The sequence below is a fragment of the Petaurus breviceps genome, unplaced genomic scaffold (assembly GCF_028583685.1).
Source record: "Petaurus breviceps papuanus isolate PSGF00001 unplaced genomic scaffold, PetGlider_PUasm1.0 90654, whole genome shotgun sequence".
Classification (NCBI taxonomy): domain Eukaryota; kingdom Metazoa; phylum Chordata; class Mammalia; order Diprotodontia; family Petauridae; genus Petaurus; species Petaurus breviceps.
This window is the reverse complement of record NW_027187301.1, coordinates 5020000-5032092: the sequence shown is the minus strand read 5'-3', so window position 1 is coordinate 5032092 and position 12093 is coordinate 5020000. Positions and strand designations below refer to the sequence as shown.

The 12093-nt window shown below is 38.9% G+C and overlaps 1 protein-coding gene across 1 annotated transcript in view; it reads left to right on the top strand.

Moving 5' to 3' along the window:
• SNX4 (sorting nexin 4) overlaps positions 1–12093 on the top strand; it is an 87556-nt gene that overhangs the window by 60612 nt on the left and 14851 nt on the right. The window contains exon 10 of the mRNA XM_069064976.1: positions 5357–5446. Coding sequence (XP_068921077.1) covers positions 5357–5446 — 90 coding nt within the window. The remainder of the gene's footprint in view (positions 1–5356; positions 5447–12093) is intronic.

Here is a 12093-nt window from a genome sequence, read left to right as displayed (position 1 = left end):
TTTCAGCTTTTATTAGTATTTTATTTTTTCCCAGTTACATGTAAAAACAGTTTTCAACATTTGTTTTTTAAAACTTTGAGTTCCAAATTCTCTCCCCTCCTCACTCCCCCCACTCCCTTATTGAGAAAGCAAGCAATTCAATACAGGATATCCATGGGTAGTCATGCAAAACATATTCATAATAGTCATGTTGTGAAAGAAAACAGACAAGGAAAAAAAAACTCAACAAAAATAAAGAAAGCTAAAAACAAACATGCTTCAATCTGTATTCAGACATCATCAGTTCTTTCTCTGGGGATGGATAGCATTTTTCATCATGAATCCTTCAGAGTTGTCTTGGATCATTGTATTGCTGAGAATAGCTAAGTCATTCACTGCTAATCATCTTACAGTATTGCTGTTACTTTGTACACCGTACATCTCACTTTACCCAGGCCATGCAAGTCTTTCCAGGTTTTTCTGAGAGCATCCTGCTCATCATTTCTTATAGTTCATATAGTATTCCATCATAATCACAAACTACAACTTGTTCACCCATTCCCCAATTGATGGACATCCCAACTTCTAAACTTGTAATTCTTTACCCCCAGAAAAGAACTGCTATAAATATTTTTGTACATATGGGTCCTTTTCCATGTTTTTTTAAAATCTCTTTTGGGATACAGACCTAGTAGTGGTATTGCTAGGTCAAAAGGTATGCATGGTTTTATAGCCCTTTCGGCATAGTTCCAAATTGTTCTACAGAACACTTGAATCAATTCACAACTCTACCATCGGTGCATTAAAGTCTTATTTTCCCCACCCTTCCAACATTTGTCTTTTACCTTTTCTGTTCTATTAGCCAATCTGATAGGTATGAGGTAGTACCTCAGAATTGTTTTAATTTGCATTTCTCCAATTGTTAGTGAATTAAAGTATCTTTTCATGTGGCTATAGATAGCTTTGATTACTTCATCTGAAAATTGATCATATCTTTAGATCAGTTATCAATTGGGGATTGTTTTTTTTTTAATTTGACTCAGTTCTCTATATGTTTGAGAAATGAGGCCTTTATCAGAGAAACTTTCTTCAAATTTTTTTTCAGTTATTATTGCTAACTGTATTTTTCCCCTTCCTATTCCCTGCCTCTGTTTATTCTATTTTATCTCTCCTTTTACCCTGTCCCTCTTCAAGTGTTTTGCTTCTGACTACCCCTCCCCCAGTCTGCCCTCCTTTCTATCACCCCTTCCTCTCCTACTTTGCTGTAGAGTAAGTAAGATAGATTTGTATACCCAAGAGTGTGTATGTTATTCCCTCTGAGCCAGTTCTGATGAGAGTAAGGTTCACTTGCTCCCCCTTATCTCTCTCCCTCTTTTCCTGAGAAAAGTAAAAGCTTTTCTCAGAGGCTCTTATCCCTTCATTGTGTGTGGGGCTCTGTACAGGTTCCCACCCCAGTGTCAAAAACTTATACCAACGTCCCAAATTTTCCTAGCCCTAGAAAAATGTCTTTACCTGCCCTTATGTTGCCTCTGCCACTCCAAATTTGATATGAGATGTTATCTTAAAGTTGTTTGGAGAGGAATGTTGAGTTCAGCTGGGTTGCCTGTAATCCACCATCTTGGCTCCACCCCTACCCTCAAGGTTGCTTGAGTACTTTTTAATTTTAACCTAACACAGCCTCCCAAGTATCTTTCTGACCTTGAGTTTGTTTTTTGGTTGTCAAAATTTTAACCTGCATTTTAAAATAATGTTCAGTCATTCAAGTTCCATCCGACTCTTTATGACCACATAGACCATAGCACACCAGCCTCTTCTGTCCAGGCTCACGTTTGTTTCTTTCACGGCATTTTTAAATAATGCAAGAATTTATCAAAAGCTTCCAGCAGCCCACTTTCTTTGAAAATATTAGTGAATGGGTAGAGTTTCCATGGTGTTGGCTGGTATTTGAGAGTACACATAGTTCTGTATTGGTTCTGTGAAGTAGTCCATGGTAATTATGCATCTTTTAAAAGTGTATTTCAGATGCATATTTGTGTATATAAAACATTTCCTGGACAACTGTAACTTCTGATGCATCTTCTGAGCCTTCTGAATTGGAAGAATTTCCCAAGTATCTGTAAAGAAATTCTAACCCCAGTTTTGGAGTTCTTTGTTCTTTGAATCATTAAGTATAGTTGTGGAGAACAGATTAATTAAAGTGCCCTTATCAATGTAGTCCTGCTTTGTTCCATTGAGGATAGGAAACAGAAGGGATAAAGCACCATTTTCTTCATAGTTTAGCAGTCTTTCAGATATGGTCTGCTAAATCTTCATTTACTTGCTCTAATCTAAGGTTTTTCGGCCCATAATAATCTCCTCTGCCCCACAATCACTGTAAAACAGGAACTTCTGTGCCAGCCTGGGGCTGGGGGAAATTGAAATATAATTGTATTGACGACGTATCCAGAGAAGAAAGTGATACCTGGAAAATCTCAGAGAAGCTAGGTCAGGAATAAAGGAAAAGGTGAGAAGGCCATGAAAGGCAGGACGAACTTAGGGAGACACATCGGGGGCTGGGAGCAGATGGGGTAGGAGAGGAGAAAGGGTCAGGCTTCTTCCTCCTCTGCTTTCTCCTCCTGGCAGGGATTGATCTCTCTGCCCCAGATCTCAGGTTACTGTGAGCGGGAGAAGAAAAAAACCCATATATTTAAGTTTTGACACCTGGTAAATATGCAAACCAACCAGAAGTGAGAAGCATCAAGAAATTCAGAGGGAGCTAGTAGGGGAAAGTGTTTCATTGGAGGTGATAATAGGGGAAAATAGGATTAGATATTTAAATAGTGTTTGTAAACAGTTAAGAATGATTAAACAAGATCATACAAAAGTGGATTTATAGATGGAAAGGATCTTAGGGGTCTAGTCCCTTTATTTGAAGATGAGGAATCTAAGGCCCAGAGGGACTTGTCCAAGGTGGTGGAGCTAGGATTCAAATGCAGTCCTCAATCCAGATCTAGTACTTTCCAGTATTTCATTTTGCCTCTAAATTGCATTTTGATAAACAAATCTGTGTTTGATCTGTTATTATTCTTAGTGGGTTTTACACATTTTGATATAATCTCCTCTCAGATGTCTTCTTTCTCAATTGAGCTATTTAAATGTTAATCTTGTCTGATGTAGTAGCCCATCTTGATCATTTCATTAATGCTTCTCCTGATGTTCTTTAATGCTGCTTTCTCTTTCTCGTGGTGGAGTTGCCATATTTAAACACAGTATTCTGAAATGGACACACCATGACTTGGTACAGAAGTATAAAGCCTGTTTTGTTTCCAGTACTCTGGGACTCTGTCTTTGTTTTTGCTTTGTTTTTGTTTTTTTTTTTGGAGGGGGGAGGGCAGGGCAATTGGGGTTAAGCCCAAGGTCACGTGACTAAGTTTTAAGTGTCTGAGGCTGGATTTGAACTCGGGTCCTCCTGACTCCAGGGCCGGTGCTCTATTCTCTGCGCCACCTAGCCTCCCAGGACTATCTTCAGAGTGCAATCTACAGTAATTCCAGGAACCCTTTCTTGGGACATAACTGATACCTCAGAGCCTATCATGGGAAATTTTTATTTTTCTCCCCTAAGTGCATTCATTGTCTTGAAATTGCCCATACTAAAGCTAATGCTTTTTAGGTTACCCACAAAGAATCAAAAGATAATCTTCTCAATTTGGTATTTCACCTGGAAGAATTAATCTAATTTTCATACTTAGAAATTTAATAGTGTAATCTTCCAGATAATTTATTAAAGTATTAAATAACATCAACCTTAGCAACTGTTTATACATCTTTATCCTAAGAACTGATTGTTTATCCCTTCCCCTTTCCCTTTCTCTATGCCCTATCTATCTACTGGCATCAATCTGCTTGTTACTCAGAAGCCTTTTTGTTAACATTGACTTAACATCCACAGTTAGTTTTTTTAAAAGCCAAAAGGAGCTTTTATGATTTTCAACAATGACTTCCAAGAATTTGATCTGTATATAGAAAGTTTATCCAAGGATATAGTGCAAATTCCTAACCTGTAACTTCAGTGCATATTTTTTGTGTCTTCCTATTGTACACATTTTTTAAAATGCACATTTTATAGGGTGTCCCAAAAGTCTTGGTGCAGCTCTAATTTTAGAATTGTACCAGTTTTGGGAGGGTTCTCTAACTCTGTATGAAGGCTAACCTCTTTTTTTCCCTTTTTTTTTTTGGAGGGCAATTGGGGTTAAGTGACTTGCCCAAGGTCACATGACTAGTACATGTTAAGTGTCTGAGTTCGGATTTGAACTCAGGTCCTCCTGACTCCAGGGCCGGTGATCTATTCACTGTGCTACCTAGCCGCCCCAAAGGCTAACCTCTTTACCTGTTCAAGCAATCCCGTTTCATCCCATCTCCTCTAGTAGATTGCCCCCTATTGTCACCCCCACTCTTTTACTTAGCTTCACTTAAGTTTAAGACTGAACCCAGACTTTTGGAATTTAAAATGACCTATAAATTTTATATTTACAAATCATCTTTTTTGGCAACTTTTCTTGCCTGTTCTTTTTAGCAGAATGGAATAAATATTAGATAAGTAAAGTCTGATTTTTTTTTCTGTTTCTTTAGTCATTCAGAAAGTGTTTATTTGGTGCCTACTGTCCTAAGTTCTGTGCTAGGCACTCTAGGGGACACAAAGAAATAAAAAATATGGTCTCTGTCCTTGAAAAGTTAATTCAAATCTAGGAGATAAGGCCTAAACACATATGAAATTACTACCACACAATTACAAGACAATCTATAATTACATGCTAAATTGTAGGGTGAAGACTTTGAGTAGGGAAATCAGTGAAGATACAGAGTAGTGAGAGCTTCATGAAGCAGCTAAGACTTGAGGGGCTCTGTAGAGAGAGTGGGTAAGGTGTGGGTGAACAGTGGGGAGCTCAGTCTAGAAAGGAAGAAGAACCTGAACAAAGGGACACATCACAGTGTGGTACAAGGGGGCCTTGATGAGAGGAGAGGAGAGGAGAGGAGTCAGTTAGCAGTTGTTTAGCTCTTACTATAATGTACCAGGTGCTGTGCTAAGGGCTGGAAAAAGCACCACATGTTTTCTTGTTTTCACTCTACCTATTTTATATTATATATTACATACATAATGCATGTGGTATATACATACACTTATACATGTATATATAAACACTTTGTTAAGAGGGATACAGTTTTGCTGAAATGCATGATCTTTCATAGGTTTCGTTGTCTTTCCTTACTAAAATTTGAAAAAAAAATTTGTATGCTTGATTTAGGCATTAGAACATTAATACTTTGTACACTAGGAAAGTTGTTTAATTTGTTATGTATACATATATTATATATGCATTTTTATATTTTTAAAAAACAGCTATGCAGCTTCTATTGATGATATTTTAGAAGAAGAGGAGCATTATGCAGATCAACTAAAGGAATACCTTTTCTATGCAGAAGCATTAAGGTAAGTATAGTTAAAGTTCCAAGTTCATTGCCTCCTCGTTATTCAAAATGGAGGCCATGTGCTTCAAAAGAATATAGATACTGTGATTTTTTTTATTCATTTCCTTAAGCAAATATTTGGAGATCTGTTAGGTACCTTTTGGTTAAACATTATTAGAAGGCCACGGACTAATTTAAACCCTTTAGTTCCTTGTGAGGGCAGCGTTGTACCAAAACCTGCTGTCACCTGAATGAATTGAAACCCTTCCTATTCCCGGAGAGGGAGAAAAAAAAATTTATATATATATATACACAAAAAAAAAGATAAGCAAAGGTGAGTAGTACAGATAGTATTTTGTAACATTGGGCATTTTTGGACACTGATGAACTGTTGGCAGTTTTTGAGCAGATGGGTAAAATAATGAAAACAAGATTTTAAGATTAATCTGGGGGCAGCTAGGTGGTGCAGTGAATAGAGCACTGGCCCTGGAGTCAGGAGGACCTGAGTTCAAATCTGTCCTCAGACGTTTGAAACATTTACTAGCCGTGTGACTTTGGGCAAGTCACTTAACCCCAGCTGCCCTCCACAAAGAAAGAAAAAATAGTATTCCATTACACTCATACATCACAGTTTGTTCATTATACATATTGACTTTCCTTCAAATACCCTAACTATTCAGTTCTTCAATTTGTTCACTTCCATGAGCATCTTGACGATGCCCTTGAACTTACCATTTTCCACAAATGTTCAAGAAGTCTGAAAATCCCCTTATCTGATCACAGTCTATTGGCTTTTCACCTCTCCCTCTGCCTTCCCTTACATAACTTTTAGAGTACAGTATCCTTTGTCCACGCTTTGACCTCAGATACTTGACCCCTCAGTTCTCTCCTAGGCCATCGCCTTTGCACTAGCCATTCTCTTCTCCCTCTCTTGCCCCCTAAGGTGAACCAATTCAACTCTACACCATTCTCCTCTCTTTAATCCTCAGCTATCTTAACGCATATTGCCAGTTATTTCCAACCAAGCCTTAGCCCTGGATCACTTCTACCATCCACTGACTTCACTTTTATACACTTGGTCTTGAATGAAGATTAAGAAAATCATGCAGCTCTTCTGATTAGGTCCTCTGCAGATTTGTTTTACACAACCTCAGCTGAGCCCTCACTGCTGCCAGGCAATCCTGTACCTCCCATATCCACTCACTATCACTCTCTCCATGGTGGCTCTTCAAAACCTTTTCATCCCTTTTTTCAGCTGAGAACTTTGCCTCATATTTTACAGAAAAAATTGAGGCCATTTGCATGTGTTCCTTCTCCCATCTTCCTCATCTCACATCACTCAGATCTCCTGCTCTGCTGTCTCACATGATGAAGTGGCCTAACTCTTTACCAAGACTAATCTATTAACCTGTTCAAGTGACCCCATTCCATCCCACCTCCTCCAGTAGATTTCCCCCTCTGCAACCCCCACTCTCACTTTATTTTCAGTCTCTCCCTCTCTACTGGTTCATTTCCTACTGCCTGCAAACATACCCCTGTCTCCCCAATCCTGAAAAATCCCTCACTTGATCCTTCCATCTCTGCTAACTATCATCCTATTTCTCTTCTGCCTTTTATAGCTAACCTCCTGGAAAAGACTGTCTATAATTGTTGCTTCCACTTTCTCTCCTCTCACTCTCTTCTTAGCCACTTATAATCTGGCTTCCAGCCTTATCATTCCACCAAAACTACTCTCCAAAATTACTAACCGTCTCTTAGTTACTAAATCCAATGGCCTTTTCTCAAGCCTTATTTTCCTTGACCTCTCCACAACCTTTGACACTGTTGATCATTTTCTCCTTGATATTCTTTTCTCCCTAGGTTTTCAAACACCACTTTCTCCTGCTTCTCTTCCTATCTGACCACTTTTTCTCTGTCTCCTTTGCTGGATCTCTTTCCAGATTATACCCTCTAGCCATAGGTGTCCCTCAGGTTTTGGTTTGAACCCTCTTCTTTTCCCCCCTATACCACTTCATTTGGTGATCACATCAGCTCCCATGGATTTAATTACCATCTCTATACTGATGGTTCTCAAATCTACCTGTCTTGCCCCAACTTTTCTATTGCTCTCCCATCTTGCATGTCCAGCTACCTTTCAGACATCTCAAATTGAATGTCCAGTAGACATCTTAAACTCAGTATACCCAAAACAGAGCTCCTTATTTCTTCTTGAACTTTCCCCCACCTCCTGCCTTCCTCTTTTACTGTTGAGGGAAATACCATCCTCCTAATCCTCAGGCTCAGAACCTAGGAGTCATCCTGGATTCTTTAAAATCTCTTACCCCTGATCTCTAGTCAGTTGAATTTCACCTTTGCGGTATCTCTCAAATATGTCCTCTTGTCTTTGACACTGGCGCCACTTTAATATAAATCCTCATTACCTACATCTGGACTGTGATGATAGCTTCCTGGTGGTTCTTCTCGCCCCAAGTCTCTCCTCACTCCAATCCATCCTCCATTCAGGCACTAAAATGATTTTCTTAAAATGCATCTTATCTCATCCTGCTAGTCAGTATACTACAGTGGCTCCCTTTTGCCCTCAGGATCAAATAAGAAATGTTCTGTTTCGCATTCAGAACCCTTCATAATCTAGTCCCCTCCAACATTTCAAGTTTTCTTACACCTTACTCCTTGATGCCTCCTCTTTGATCCAGTGATACTGGTTTGCTGACTGTTTCACGAATACGACTCCATCTCTCAGCTCCAAGCATTCTCTCTGTTCCCTGTGCCGAGAATGCTTTGCCTTTTCCACTCCAACTACTGAGCTTCCTGACTTCATTTAGGTCCCAACTAAAATCCCATGCTCTATAGGAAGATTTCTTCAACCTCTTTTTTTTTTCTTTTGGCTTTTTTGGAGGGGAGAGGGCAGGGCAGTTGGGGTTAAGTGACTTGGCCAAGGTCACACAGCTAGTAATTGTGTCAAGTGTCTGAAGTCAGATTTGAACTCAGGTCCTCCTGATTCCAGGGCTGGTGCTCTATTCACTGCTCCACCTAGCCGTCCCTCCAACCTCTTTCAATTTCAGTGCCTCCCCTCTGTTAATTATTTCCTCTTTATCCTGTATATAGCTTGATCTGTATATATTTGATTGCATGTTGTTTCTCCCACCAGATTACAAGGTCCCTCTTGAGGGCAGGGTCTGTCCTTTGACTCCCTTTGTGTCCTCAGTGCTTAACACAGTGCCCAGTGCACAGTAGGTTCTTAAGTGTCTCTCTAAATATTTCTGCATAAATAGTCCCTATTTTTTCTGCTTTTTTACCTCTTGAGTTATGCCTAGCAGTGATATTGCTAGGTTTCTATAGTTTAGTGACATTTCTAATACCAAACTGTTTTCCAGAATAGATAGATGTATTTGCAGCTCCACCAACAATATAGTAGCGTGCCTGTGTTCCCACCCCTTTTGGCATTTATCATTTTCATCTTTTATCTTTAGCAGTATAATTGATATTCTGATTTATACCGATCTTATTCATGATTAGAAAATTCCCGGGTTTTTGAGCTTGCTGTTTAAGAGAGTTTTGGTACCGTTATTATGTCATTTGTATCCACCTGGATAATCTTAACTATTAAATATTTATTAAGCACGTGTTATGTGCCAGGCATTGTGCTAAGGATACAAGAGGAGGCAAAAAACAGCCCCTGACCTCAGTCTAGGTACAGTCTAGTGGAGGAGACTGTGCCTAACCCAATACTTGGCTCATAATAGATGCTTAATACATGTTGGTTTTATTGTAAGAATAGGGAAGTCAAATGAAGGAACTAGTGTTGGGAAGAAAATGAATCTGACATTAAATTTAGATAAGAAAAATATCCAAGGGGGAATATCTGATAAGCATTGGAAATAGGACTAGAGTTGGAAGAGAGTTTGCCCCAGAGTGCTGAAGATGGAAAGTTGGGGGATATTCCCATGTCAGGGCCTAATAAAAGAGTCAAAGAAGTAGAGAAGTGGGAGGAAAATCCGGATAGCATGTGATCCATGGAAGCCAAGGGAAAGTGAGTTTCAGGGAGAGGCTGTGGTCAGCAGTATTCAGTGCTGCAGTGTAAGGACAATAAAGCCTGAGAAAAGGGTTGTTGAATTTGGCAAATCATTCGTGACCTTTGGAAATGTAGTTTCAGTAGAGAGTGAAAGCTAAATTTGGCAATGGAGGAAAATAGTAGCTCTTCTTTCCACCTTGGTGACTTGTGCTGGGGTAGGGTTGCTGGGATGGGGCCTTGCTGAGCTGCACAGACTGCTCATTTGCCTAGGGGGCTGCAGGTTTGTGGGAGGGCGGAGCTTAACTGGAGGATTCCCAAGGCTTGGAGCTTTGCTACAGGCCGCCTGCGCTAAGGCTGGCTGCTGCTGCTGCTCTTGGACCTCAGTCCCCTCCCACTCCAGTGAAACAGACCTTTCCTACCATCCTGACAAGCTGCTTCCCTGTTCCTAGACCAATTCAGAGGTGGTTTTCTGGTTGTTTGGAGAGGAATTTGGGAGGGCTTCAGAGGGTTTCTTCCTCACTTTGCCTTCTTGGGTTGGGAAGTCAGGACACATTCCTAATGGAGAAGAAAGAGGCAGGAGGGAGGAGTGGCCAGCAGGAATCATTGAGAAGGCAAGGATGAGGATAATCAAGGAAAAGTAGTATGATGATGGCGAAGAAAACAAAGAGGAAATAAGCCAACAGAAACAAAAGTTTCAGAAAAGAAAAAGAGAAAGAATAGAGACAGAAGAAAAGACAAGGAGAAATTAAGGAAAGATTTGAAAAGCCTGAAGAATTTAAACCAGAAGAAAAGCTAGCAGATAAACTATATCTAAGAAATTATAGGTGGGGCAGCTAGGTGGTACAGTGAATAGAGCACTAGCCCTGAAGTCAGGAGGACCTGAGTTCAAATCCAACCTCAGACACATAACACTTACTAGTCGTGTGACCTTGGGCAAGTCACTTAATCCCATTTGCCCTGCCTTCCCCCCTCCAAAAAAGGCCAAAAAAAAGGAGAAATTACAGGAAGAAGCAGATCTGAATTAACACAAGAAATCTTTGCTGTTAATAACCCATGTGTGGTATAGAAGCTGTGAATCCATTTTCTTTTTTTAAATTTCATTCATTTTATTCTGAACTTAAGAAATAGAACAAGCAATTACATAACATAGAATAGGGGAGGAAAAGATGATTGTACATGAAACTACAAATCTATTAAATAGTGCAAACTTGATTATTCCTTTTAAATTTATGATATCACATAACTTTCTTTTTTCCCCTCTTCCCCCCATGGCTGCCATTAGGCACAAATAATGTGTATATATATATATATATATATATATATGTAAAAGAATTCTATATACCCGTTCTTTCTCTGGATGTATATAGTATCTTCTTTCATGTGTCCTTTGTAATTAGTTTGGGTGTTTATAAGAGTCAAAATGACTTGTTTTAGCTTAAAGTTGTTCTTAAAACAGCATTGTTACTGTATACAGTGTTCTCTTGGTTCTGCTCATTTCACTTTTTTTATTTTTTGCAAGTCTATCTATCTTTTTCTAAGACCAGTATCTTATACCATTTACCAAAATAAGCTCAAAATGGATACATGACCTAGATACCAACAGAGATATTACAGGAAAATTTGAAGAACATGGAATATGTGACCTGTCAGACTTAGTGGATAGTTGAACAATTTATGAATAAACAGATATAGAACATTATAAGGTGTAAAATGAATTCATTTTCAAGAGATGATTTCACAGAATTTGGAAAGTTACTAAAAGATAAAAATTACACAGTATGAACCGTCTCTATATTATGCCATTTTCTTGGAAACATTATTTTGAAATGTTTGTATTTCGTTGGAAATTGATGGCTTGAAAAGGATTACCAATTCATTGACAGTGTTGTGCAGTGCAAAGCCAAAAAGAATGTTGTGCTTCCTGGAGGGGATTAAGATGATCTTGCAGACTGTGTTGGTTGCCATGGAGGACATTTGTAAGACTTTGAAGACTTGGTGTGACATTTCATCTTCTCCCCATTGTCTTCTGTTACCCTTTCTACATGCAGCACAACTTCCTTTCCTTTCAGTTCTGCCAAATGCTACAATAAAAAAAAAAAGCAGCACAAAATCTTTTTTGTTTTGGTTAACCCCTTGCCACTTAGGTGCTAATGCAGTAGGGAACTTGGTTTTTGCTGACAAAAGGTTCAAGTCAGGAAACTTGGTTGCTGTTGAATCACAGTAAAAGAAATCCTAATAATGTCATTGTTGCTATCTGGTCCCAGGGCAGCAGAATCACTAAATTGGATATAGTAGGTACAACAAGACAAAAAAAAAACATTCTGCAGTGTTTACTGGCAGCATCGAATAACACAGCCTTAACCATACCTGTTTGAACTATTTCATATCTTGTCAACAAAAGCAATGTGCAGCAAGGGCATGTAGTTGCATTTACTATTAAAATTGCTTTGTCTTAAGGTATAGCCCAGGATTTTAAAAATATATTGCAAAGAAGACTACTTATTTAAAGATACATTGCCTGAAGTGGTTACTACTTTGACAAAAAATTTAAATGGCCAAAACCTACCAACCTTGAAGAAGTAATGTCTCCATCATTGCATTTGACAAAACCCAACTTGTGGTATTCCAAGTATATAAACAGTCTAGTTCATATTTAC